Genomic DNA, 12,763 nt, shown 5'->3' on the forward strand with positions numbered 1-12,763 from the left:
GAACAAGGAAACCAAAACTATTCCGTGAAGAAGCACACATCAGTGAACATGATTTCTCTGCAAGACACAAATTCATCTTTGAGACATTTAATGTAATTACAGACAGTCTAGCTCTTGAATAAAAAAGCAGAAGCCAGTCCTATGAAGTATTTCATAGCCGCTATCAAATTTTAAACTTGAAATTACTGGTGTCATGCAATGACTTGTGCAGCTGTACAAAAAGCTCACAAAAGCACTATTTCGATGATCTGGAAGAGTGTTTCACAGTACAATTCTTGCAGTTCTCCTCCTTAATCCCCAGACATGCACAGACAGCCCTGTTTCAATGAGACAGTTTATCACTGACCATGACCTAGAGGAACCATTCCCCATTGTTGAAACTGTGCTCCGTATATTCCTGTGTATGCCTGTTGCCGATGCCATTGGAAAGGTCCTTTACAGCTTGCTACTTGAATATGTACAAAAAAATGACAGATTTGTTTGATTCGATATGAAAGGGAAGCCAAAGAAATGATGACTACCAACCATACCTGTGCAGCTAAAGAAAGATGAACAAGGAAACCGAAATTATTCCGTGATGAAGCAGAAACTAAAATTTCTCTGCAAGACATAAATTCATCTTTGACGCATTTAATTAATTAATTACATTTTATTTAATCATCATCATCTTTCGGCTGTTCCCGTTAGGGGTCACCACAGCAGATCACTTGTTTCCATTTCTTCCTGTCCTCTGCATCTTGCTCTGTCACACCAACCACCTGCATGTCCTCTCTTACCACATCCATAAACCTTATCTTAGGCCTTCCTCTTTTCCTGTTATCTGGTAACTTCATCCTTAGCATCTTTTTCCCAATATACTCAGCATCCCTCCTCAGCACATGTCCAAACCAATGTAATCTTGCCTCTCTGGCTTTGTCTCCAAACCTTCCAACCTGGGCTGACCCTCTAATATACTTATTCCTAATCCTGTACAACCTCGTCACACCCAGTGCAAATCTTAACATCTTTAACTCGGCCACATCCATCTCAAACTCCGGATTTTTGTCAATGCCGCTGTCTCCAACCCATATAAAATAGCTGGTCTCACTACCCTCTTATAGACCTTCCCTTTCACCCTTACAGGTACTCGTCTGTCACAAATTACTCCTGACACTCTTCTCCACCCACTCCATCCTGTCTGTACTCTCTTCTTCACCTCTCTTCCACACTCACCGTTATTCTGAACTACTGACCCCAAGTATTTAAACTCATCCACCTTTGCCACCTCTACTCCTTGCATCCTCACCATTCCTCTATCCTCCCTCTCATTCACACACATATATTCTGTCTTAGTCCTGCTGACCTTCATTCCTCTTCTCTCTAGAGTATATCTCCATCTCTCCAGGGTCTCCTCCACCTGTTCCCTACTCTCACTACAGATCACAATGTCATCTGCAAACATCATAGTCCACGGGGACTCCTCTCTGATCTCGTCTGTCAACCTGTCCATCATCATTGCAAATAAGGAAGGGCTCAGAGCTGATCATTGATGTAACCCCATCTCCACCTTAAACGCATCCGTCACTCCCACCGCAGACCTCACCGCTGTCACACTACCTTCGTACATATCATGTACCACTCTTACATACTTCTCTGACACTCCTGACTTCCTCATACAATACCACAAACTCCTCTCTAGGTACCCTGTCATATGCTTTCTCTAAGTTTACAAAAACACAATACAACTCCTTCTGACATTCTCTGTACTTCTCCATCAACACTCTCAGAGCAAACATCACATCTGTAGTGCTCTTTCCTGGCATGAAACCATACTGCTGATCACTAATCATCATGTCCCTTCTTAACCTACTACAAGACATTTTTAGGGGATATGATGATATTATGATGTCATGTGACAGGGTGCCCCAGTCCAGTTTCCTGCCTAGGGCCCCATATGACCTTGATCCGGCTCTGGCATGTTCTACACTCTTAAGCCATATATGTGTGAAAACATGTATAAGACACAGTGCCATGACAAAAGCTTAGAACTAGAAAATATGAATCTCAAAACTCTGAAAAGTTATGAGTAAGCTTCATTCCATGGTTAAGAGTGATGTAGCCCTGACTGTAACCCAGGTAACCGGGTTTTGATTAAAGGCTCTGGTAAATAAAAAGAGCCAGAGAAGGAGAAGAGTGAAGGGGAATGGCTCATCAAATTTTCCCTGGGGGTTAGGGAGGGTATCATGCACTCAAGGGCACACTGGATGGTGTAGTCTCCCTGGTGAAGACTGCAGAGAACACCATGTTTTCAACAGGATGGACAGGACTGCTTGGAGGCAGTGGCGGCTAGTGACTTCAAATCGAAGGGGGGCTGCAGGAGACAGCTGAATGGGTGGGGTCAATGGGAAGGGGTGTGGACAACTAGTAAGGGGAGGAGCTATGCTCAAAACCACAATAACTGGAACTTTAATTAAATACGCTGCCCTGGGTACCAAACCATCATTATGAGAGTCCAATCAAGACAAAAATGAAGTGTAGTAGAAAAAAAATATTTCAATGCATTGACTGCATGACAGCTTACTTAATATCTAGATGGAAACAAAAAGGTTGTAAGGCATGAAAAAATAAATTACTTTTTAAATTCATTACTGGACTGCCAGTCAAAATCAAGTACAAAAAAAACAAGCAGTACTCAACTCAAACCACTTCTCCTTGCACTGCAGTTCTAATTATAATTTATATTCAGCTTTATAAAAGTACCAAGTAACACGCTGAAAGTAGCAATGATACCCCCCACTTGTAAAAATGTTTCTTATCCAAAAAAGACCTGCTGCCTGACAACTATCTATTTGTTTCATTGGGAAAACATGATCAAAGTAAAAAATGAACAGCAAACAAGAAACAAGCTCAAGATACATTGCTTAAAGGGTTACGCACAGGTTATGGACCACACATGATAGATTGGCATTCTGTTTAGTTTATGGGTAAAGCCTGCAAAGATGACGGCAATGCTCCAACAAAGGTAATGAACATCTGAAAATACTGCAATCCTGTCCTTTATTACCAATACTGTCATATGCATCTCAATACCCAAAGCTTATACGTTATCTAGTTATGTAAGTATTCTCTGCATGGCAACAACAAAAAGGCTTTCAATGTTGATAATTCTTTAATAGTATGCTTATTAAAGCTTACTTGCATCTTATAGTCTCAGACAAGCTTACCTGATGGTCATGAAAGCATTGCTACTTAAAAACAGTGCAACATGCACTACAACATGGATTTTCTGAATAGTAAGAAGCATAAATCAACAGTATAAAAATATGACAGAAAACCAGAACATTCTGCAAAATCAAGGACAGATGAAAAGCCATTGTGGTACTTGTGTCTACCTTGGATGGGGAGTGTTCTGCACACTTACAGTGCATAACAGCTCTTTGCCTTGCTTGGACACATCCAGAGTCACTTCATGGGGGAGTGGGGTGCAACAAGTATGTCACAACTTGAAATGTCTCTGGCTGACTGCAATGGCCCTGACACATTCATCATACCTCTCAACCTCAGAGCAAGAAATCTGGACAAAGTCAGGCCCAAAAATAAGGACAACGTTTAAATATTGCTCTTATAAACTTAGAAAGATAATAGAATAGTAGGTCTTGCATTAGTATGAATTTTGTGAAAGGTATGAAATCTGAAACTCAAATGTCTGTCATTATTTTCTTACTTCAATCTTTAATGATTTGCCACTAATTTGCCAGAAAACCACAATTTTATGAAAAATGGATCAAAAATGTGATGCAAAAATATAAAATAGCCACACAATACACCTGGGAACCTGTCAAAGAAGGGACACTTTTTAGTATTAGCACTGTTAGCTTGAGCAGCTGACAAAATAAAATAATCTACATGCATTTCTGAAATAAAAGTAATCCATAACTCTGATTATTACAGTTATTTATTAATTGTAAACCCTCCATGTTTTCTTCCAAAATTGACATTTTGCAGAGGGATTAGAGGGAGAGCAACATTTTGAGCCAAAATCGGGGACAGTTGAGAGGCTTGGATATGCCCAATTCTATAAAGCAATTTGCACATACCTCTACACCTGTTAACGCAGGAACTCTAGACAAGGCCAAATATATTGGGGGAACATACAAACAGTACTAAAAATTGCTCTCATATAAACTTAGTTGATAGAACAGGTCTTGCTTTAGCATGCATTTTTCTGAAGGTTATGAAGTCTGAAACTCAATGTCTGTCATTATTTAGTGACTTAATTCCTAAATGATTTGCCAGAAAACCACAAATTTTATGAGGAACAAACCAGAAAAAATAAGCAAAAACCTATTAATTCTGTGAAAATCTGGACAGCTGAGAAGTATAGTTCAACTGAGCAGGGGCTGTCTGAATTTGCCATCTTTCCCCCTCACAAAATCATGGTCGAATGGAGCCACCCCCTGCAGCCATTCTAATGTCTCATTACTTGGCTATTTTGCTCCATTTACCATAAACACTGTAATGTGCATACTGCTTTACTTCTACAATGATTTGGGTTTTATTTTGTATTTTACAGCACAAACACTAAAATATCTGCTTAAAAAAGCAATGCAGTCTCACAATGAAAATAGACAGCAATAAAACTGCCCTTGAAACTCACATTCATTGAAACATCAGTGAAATCCACATTCAAAGAAAATACATTTGGTAGTATAAAGATTAACTTTGGGCTGTTTTCAAATGATAGGCCCCTTGCAAACAAAACATACATGTGTTGTGTGAAACACTTTCCTGATTGTATTAAATTATATTCCTTGTATAATACAGTACAGTTGTTAGAGGGTGTTTTAAATTTATTGTTTTGAACATTTTTCCAGTTAACAATGAAACAAAATGCATTTACCAATAATGACAAAACTGCCCAATTGAGAGCATTTCCATCATAAAAAAGTCTACTCAAACGTATACAATACACCAGTATCAGTAAATATGCACAATCTCTGCAGAAGTACGTCATCTAAATAATTCCACATTAAAGAGATCTGTAACTAATGAAGAGGTTACTGCTAGCAAACAACTTTATATTTCATTGTTTCATCTACAATTAAAGTGTCTGTTGCCCCTGAGGAATAAATTGCCTATATTACATTAAAAAATGATAAGCTAGTAATATTGCAATAGGAAATGGATGGCAAACTGATAACAGGTTCATAGTTAGTATCTTCGCCAAAGAGGACATTGTCAGTACGGCAGCATCCACCCCTTGTGAGAGTAGAACCCACAGCCTTCTGCATCAAAAGCAAATATACAACCTGGTGTGCTATTAACAATACAAGCAGACTACGCATAAGCAGCACTAAACTTCTCTTCCCCTGCAGCTCTCAGTTCCTTGTAAAATCTATTCAATACTCAACTGTATCTCAACTTCGCAGCACAAGAAATCTGGAAAAAGCCAAAATTTATTGGGGGGGGGGCACAAAAGCCCAAAAACCAGGGACACAAACATTGCTTGCATAATCTTGGAAAGTTGGTAGAATAAAACGCTGTGTTACCACCACACATTTTACTGCCCAGTCTTGAACTCTGGTCCTTGTACAAAACAGTCAGAACAACATATCACTATGCCAAATCAGCTGCTTTGTGAAAGAGAGGAAGACTGAAACTTAAATGGCTATCATTTAGTGAATTCAGTTCTCACCATAGCTGTCAACCTCTTAGCACAAAACCCTTGGACAAACCCAGTAATGGGGGAATACAGCCCTCAAACATATACAGTGAATTCAGTTATTGCCATAGATCTCAAACTTAACACAAAAAACTTGGACAAACCCAGTAATGGGGGAATACAGCCCTCAAACATACAGTGAATTCAGTTCTTGCCATAGATCTCAAAATTAGCACAAAAAACCTGGACAAAGCCAATAATGGGGGAATACAGTCCCAAAAATAGGGACAAATTTCAAATATTCATCTTATAAACTTAGAAAATTGCTATAATAAAAGGTTGTTTTACTATGTACTTTCTGAAGAATATGAAGTCTGAAATTCAAATCCCTGTCAATTTTATTTATTTAACATTTGTTAACCAGGAAACTGTGATGGAACAAAAAACAATTTTCAGCAGAGGCCCAGGGAGAAATACTGCAGACACATATCTTTGTAACATGAGAGGACACCAGAGCAAACCCACAGAAAAACAGTGAGGAGATACAGACTCCACACAGAAGGCACTCCAGCCAAGAATCAAACCAGAAAACCTGTAGCTGTGAGGCAACAATGCTACCACTGAACCATCAAAGCAAACCCAAACAGGACATGCAAACTCCACAGAGAAGGCACCCTAGCCAAGAATCAAACCTAAGAACATGCAGCTGGGAGGCAACAATGCTACCACTAGACCATGAAATATGTCAAAACTTAAGTATTCAGAAACTACAGATGTTATGAGGAACAGAACAGAACAAAATATGAGGCAAAAATCTGCAAAATTTCAGAAATGGTGGTGGGTAGGGAATTCAGGCCCTTGTTACCTGCACTCAAGGTACAGGGTTGAAGCCAAGAGTCTGAATATTCCCTACCCACCACTAGGTTACATGTTCACTGTAGCCACTGCAACTGGAGCATTTTTACACACACGCAACAACATGCACAACTATGGACAATTTAGACTATTTCCAATTCAGCTGTACTATGTCTACATGTCTTTGGGACATAGGAAGACATCAGAGTGCCCATCAAAAGTCCATGTGGATGCAGAGAAGACATGTAGACTCCGCATCCCAGCTGAGAACCAAACTGCACTGTGAAGCAGCAACATTAAGCATTGTACCTGTATGCTTCCTTTATTCCCATATCTGTTAACCAAAAATGTGGTAAACAAGCTAATTCAGCTTATCGGATCTCATTACACACTGTTTGCAGCATTAGGGGCCAGTGCTCACCACTAAATTGTTTATTTATTTATTCTTCCACAGGGACTTTATCCACAATTGTATCAGTACATTTCAAACAAAGTTAGCATATTGGTAATTATATTTGTTGCCAGAAACAGCATTACATTACCATTTTTTTTCAGTAGTGTACTTTTTACTGTGGTACAAGGTTTCCATTTAAGAATTAATTCAGGATTGGGGCCCATGTTTGTTTGTTTATGTGTTTGTATAATTGAGAGAACATAACTGCAGAATCTCTGTTTTCATAGGAGGAGGGTTTGCAGCATCTTATTGGAAGATGACAGACATTTATTGGGTATTAAGTCAGAAAGCTAGCGAGCTTAGTCCTGTATGCCCTAACTTCTGTTTACACACAGCCACCAGTTATCGGTTATTAAGTCGGAACTAACATTGTTTCTAAAGCTAGCGAGCTTAGCCCTGTATGCCCTAACTTTTACACACACACACACACACACACACACACACACACACACACACACACACACACCCTTCCTTGTACTTGCCAGCAGGACTGCATAAGCCACACACACACACACACACACACACACACACACACACACACACACCCTTCCTTGTACTTGCCAGCACGACTGCATAAGCCCCAAGTTCAATCCATCCATGACTGCATAAAACATCAATAATCCATCAGAGCCATTCCACGAAGTTCAGTAATCCATCCACAATTGTAGAATCCCGTGAGAGAGCACGTCCTACAGTCCCACCAGAGAGAGCACATCCTTGTCCTTCCCCCTAGAGCATCAGCCTGTGGACGTTACAGTCCGATCCCCTTCCAGTCTATGCAGTTACAACTATATTGACTTCTGGGATATCTGGAGTTCAATGTTGACATCCCAATCTGGACTGCTAGTGAGACAGTCTGGAGTTTGTGCGCATGCTCCAGACTGGTTCACCAGCAGTCTGATATCGGGAAAATATCGAGTGGGCATGCACAAGTGCAGGACTTTATTTTATTTATTTATTTATTATTTGTTGACCAGGAAAGTCCAACTAGGTTCCACATATCCTGTTTTCAGCAGAGGCCCAGGGAGAAATGCTACAGAAGCATGTCTTTAGAATGTGGGAGGAAACCGGAGTACCCGAAGGAAACCCACGCGAACGCAGGGAGAACATGCAAACTCCCCACAGAAGGTACCCCAGCCGAGAATCAAACCGGAGAACCTCTTGCTGTGAGGCGACAGCGTTAACCGCTGCACCACTGTCAATGCGTTTCTTTTTTATTTTTAGTTCTTTTAGTTATTTTCTTTCATCTTTTCTTTTTTTTTTAGTTTTTTTTTTTCTTTTAGTTTATTTGATTTTATAGCTGGGAGGGCTGCAGTCCAATAGCACGAGCCGCCCCTGCTTGGAGGGAATGTCCCTCATGGAAATGACGGGATGTCCTCCACTGTCAGCCCATAGCAACCCTTTTCCCAGTGTTTTACCAAGTGCATTTGAGAGTTAAGCCAAAAAATACAGGAAATATATTGAAGCACCCCTGTGACTGTCTGAATAACGGCCTCTGCAAGTCAAACCTTGCCCTAATCATGTAGAATAAATGGGCTAATTAGTCGAGGGGGTGCGCTGAAGATCAAGACAAAGGGAGCAAAGAGACCAAAAAAAGTAAAGTGTAACTACAAATTTTGCTGCTGCACATTACAAGTGCATCCACATACCCCCACTGTTTATATATACTAATTCTGAGAATGATATAGCTCAGAGAAAGGGAAATTCTACAACACGTAATAATTTTAATTAAGCATTTCCCCTCTAAATGTGCTCACATTTTTAATATTTCAAGGATATAGTTATTTTCCTTAGAGTTGCAACAGGAAGCTACAACGTCTTGCTCACCAATAATACAAAAAATTACCTTATCCAGAACAATGTTACCTTCTGTGATTTTTTTTTCCAAAAGAAGCTAAAGCTATCATTTCCAAAGAACAAACAATCAGTGAGAGTCCAAGCTTGCTCTGAACTACAACTTTATTTTGTGAGTGAATAAAACATTTAGAAAGAGGTCTCTTTTGTATATCACACTTTCTAAACTCATTAACAAAAAGAAAAACGCCTTTCATGTAATCAGTTGTCACTCCATTACTCGATATGTCCAAATCAAACTCAGCCCACGGACTTCTGGTCAAGTCAATTAGACAGGATATAAATCATCCTACAAGCTTAACTTGGCAAGGAAAGAATAACGCATAACTCAACATATGAGTGTAAAACCCCTTAATACAATAAATCTAGGAAACATAATTGTGATGATGCAAAACATGGTGTGTATAGGGTCAAATGCTCTCTCAGTCATAAAAACCTATGGTGAGTTCTGTCTGTTTTGTGGGCTTTGAACGTCAAGCAATAGCCATCTTATCACTTTACTAACGTTGACTGAATTTCTTTCCTTAGTCATGATTTTTGTTCAGAGCATCATTGAATAAAAAGGATTGGAAAGATAGTCTAAAATGCACCAGCTAGCATCTAGGGTCTGGCGTCTCTTTGGGGAAATAACTCAAACCCTAAGTAAATGTATTTACTCCTGAGTGAGTCATTGCAGTACAATATTGGACGATGCCCTCACTTTGAACATTTGAAAACGTGCCATCGTTACTGACACGGAAGGCTTTAATCAAAATTACTTACAAACACCAGAGTACGAAAATTAACCCGTATGACTGTCCAAGCCTGACGCGTAAAACTTTTCAAAATTGCAACACTGTCTCTGACTTTCGGTTTCTCTGGGGGTGTTGGTGTAGTCTGTGCTGTGCTGATGTATATGAACTTCCGTTGTTGACAAAACATGGCAGAGCAGTTAGTTGGGGAGGATCTGAACTGCAGTATTTGCCTTGACCTGTTCAGTGATCCAGTCACACTGGAATGCCAACATACTTTTTGCAAGGGATGCATCAAGAAGACCTGGAAAGAGCAGAGACATGTGTCTTCAAGTGCCTATCGCTGTCCTTTGTGCAACAGAGAATTCGATCGAGAGCCCGAACTGAACACTATAAACCCAACGCTCAGATCGTTGGCTGAAAAGGTAAAGGCGAAGCAAAATGCATCTGCAGAGGCCGAGTGGTGCCGCCGCGAACCTGCGGCTGGCATTCAAACCGAGGACTTGGGTGAGGAGCGCTGCGAGGTGCATGGAGAGCTGCTGCAACTACTTTGCCTCTCTCACTCTTGGAGGGCGATCTGCTTGCAGGGCAGCTCCAAGCAGCACGGAAGGTGCCAAATTGTTTCTTTAGCAGAGTGGAAAGATAAACAAGTAGGTTTTCTTGTTCCGAGTTGTTCTTTAGTGTTTTTGGTAAGCTTGTCATCAGGCATGTTTCGGCTGGAGTAGTAAGCATAAAACAAGACATGTTTACTTGTGTTGTGGTATTTTAATGTAATTTTAACATTGTGTCAGTGGAACTTACTAAACTTAGGTGATTAATACTTGAAATAACTAGAAGTGTCATTCACGTTTTTGAGAAGCCCACAGTGAAGAAGAGCACTTTTATTTAAACACGGCATATTGTGCGGTGACCCGCAAACCGCTTCCACTATGCTTAGTCACTTCCGTTTTATTACCAAAATAAAGAGCACGTGGAGTGCGTAATTTTTCTTGTTTTACGTAAGGGTACGAAGTTTGACAAAAAGTATATCATATCTCTCAATCTCTTGGCACAAGAAATCTAGACAAAGCCAAAAATAGTGGACAAAGCCCCCCCCCCCCCCCCAAATAGGGATAGATGTTAAACATTGCACTTAAACAGTTATAAAGTTGATAGAATAGCATTTGTGTTAACATGCATTTTCTGAAGGGTACGGAATCTGAAACTGAACTGTACGTCATTATTTAATTACTTTAGTCCTCACTAATTTGTCCGAAAACCACAAATTTTATGAGGAGCAGACCAGAAATGAGAGGCGAAAATCCGCACAGTTGAGGGGTATGTTTTTCTACATAGGGAAAGTTTAGAAAATATTTTCCTCCTCAAAATTAAGATTTTATGCATTTCTCAGCTAAGTTAGCAGGGTCCAGGATGTGATGATATGAGGTAGTGCCAGGGGGGAGTAGGGGAGTGCATGTGTAACATGCCAGCATAGCTAGCTGGAGTTTTGTAAATAATTTTATGTCATTTGACTACCACACTGATTTGCACAGATGCTTGTGTTAAATATATTGGTAAAATTGCTTGAGTTAAAATGCATTAATAGTGGGTCCTGCTGGATAGAAAAGACATATAATAATACTGCCTGCCATAAATGTATAACTGATTAAATGTATTTGTTTTAACAGAAAATTCTGGAAGAGAAGAGGTTAATCTCAGTACAGCTAATTTTGAAAAATAGGTTGAAAATTAAATGGGTTGGTTTAGGCTGTAAAGATTTTATCTTACAGGTCTGATTGCAGCCAGAAGACAAAAATGCCTGGGAAAACCAGGATTAACTTACTGTGTTGTCCTTGGGGGTGAACTAACTGCTACCATGGAAGGGTTGAAGTTTTTGATATTGTTTCATAGCTTTCAGATACTGCATTTTAGCAAAGCTCTGGGCATGTATAGTACCAAAGTCACGTGATCAGATGTGATGTTGTCATTCTCTAGCCAGCACTGAAATTACTTTTTTAGATATCAGTGAGAGATATTCCAGAACTCTCACAGCAGCACTTTGTTTTTCAGAACCTGACAGAAAATATCTCTCACAGATATCTCACACAATCACACATCTCATCTTGCCTTGCTGTAGTAAGCAAATCCACACTCATTATTTGCCTTTCTGTAGTAAGTAACTTAACCAGGGAACAGTAATTCTTTAGTCACTCGGGAAAATATAATGAAGTTAGTTAAGTATTGTTTTTCTGCCGCTGTGTGAATCTGTCCAATTGTGTTATTTTTTTTTATATCACAATGTTATTTTGTTGTGTATTTCTTGTGAATGAAACCCTGGTGTGTATTGAAACTAGATATTCAACATTCTCATGTTTTCTATTTTATTATTTAATATTAAATATTTCTATATCTTTCATTGTGGCTGGTCTTTTAAAGAATACTTTTAACATCTTAAGAGTACCTATGCTTCTTTTAGTGACACTGTGGCTGCTCCTAAAAGTCTTGCTGCATTGGTCAAATTCTACCATTTGTATTAGTATTAATTTTACTCAATATAATTGGGTACCCTTGTAAGAGTCTTAGAGTATCTAACTGGTGGCAGCAGAATTACCTTATAGTCTGGCAGAGGGGACACAGCTAGTAAATCTATGCCAGCCTTTCCCAGGTGTGTGTGTGTGTGTGTGTGTGTGTGTGTGTGTGTGTGTGTGTGTGTGTTTGAAAATCAAATATCTAAGTGTATATGTCAGCTCCTGGCAAAAGGGATACCGAGCTCCAAAGTGGTCAGTGTGGAGTCTTGTTTGGGATCTGGAGAGAGACAAGAGAGTCCAGACCCAGGTCTGGATGGTGCTTCCTGTGTGCTCTTATGGAAATTGTGCTTGGTGCAGAGAGCTGCACATGAAAGTACTGTGTGAATCCGTTTTGCTGCTCGTGGCCGCCCCTTACTGGTGTCAGTGGTGAGGATTGAGGCTCCTTGATTACTGGCCCAGACTAGGCACCATCACACAGGTATTGTTACTTTACTGATCCCTGTATGTGACAGCTATAATTAAAGTAAATACATTCTCGCCACTCTATTAACAAACTAAACAAATGTCCTGACTATGCTTTAAAAACAATGCCTAAAATAGATGCTTTTAAACAGAAAAATGCATAATTCATTTTTATTGTGCATATGAGAAGTGTTTTGCAAGCACTTTAACCCTGTTACTCCCCCAGCTTAAGAGTTGTTCCCCCTAATCCCTGATATAT

The 12,763-nt window shown here is 39.7% G+C and overlaps 1 protein-coding gene across 1 annotated transcript in view; it reads left to right on the plus strand.

Moving 5' to 3' along the window:
* The first annotated feature begins 8,897 nt into the window (after positions 1-8,897).
* LOC122799161 (E3 ubiquitin-protein ligase RNF135-like) overlaps positions 8,898-12,763 on the plus strand; it is a 159,431-nt gene continuing 155,565 nt past the window's right edge. The window contains exon 1 of the mRNA XM_044068047.1: positions 8,898-10,185. Within this exon, the coding sequence (XP_043923982.1) occupies positions 9,724-10,185 (462 nt within the window). The 5' untranslated portion in view covers positions 8,898-9,723. The remainder of the gene's footprint in view (positions 10,186-12,763) is intronic.

The sequence above is a fragment of the Protopterus annectens genome, chromosome 4.part0, assembly GCF_019279795.1.
Source record: "Protopterus annectens isolate FY-2018-M chromosome 4.part0, PAN1.0, whole genome shotgun sequence".
NCBI classification, from domain to species: Eukaryota; Metazoa; Chordata; order Ceratodontiformes; family Protopteridae; genus Protopterus; species Protopterus annectens.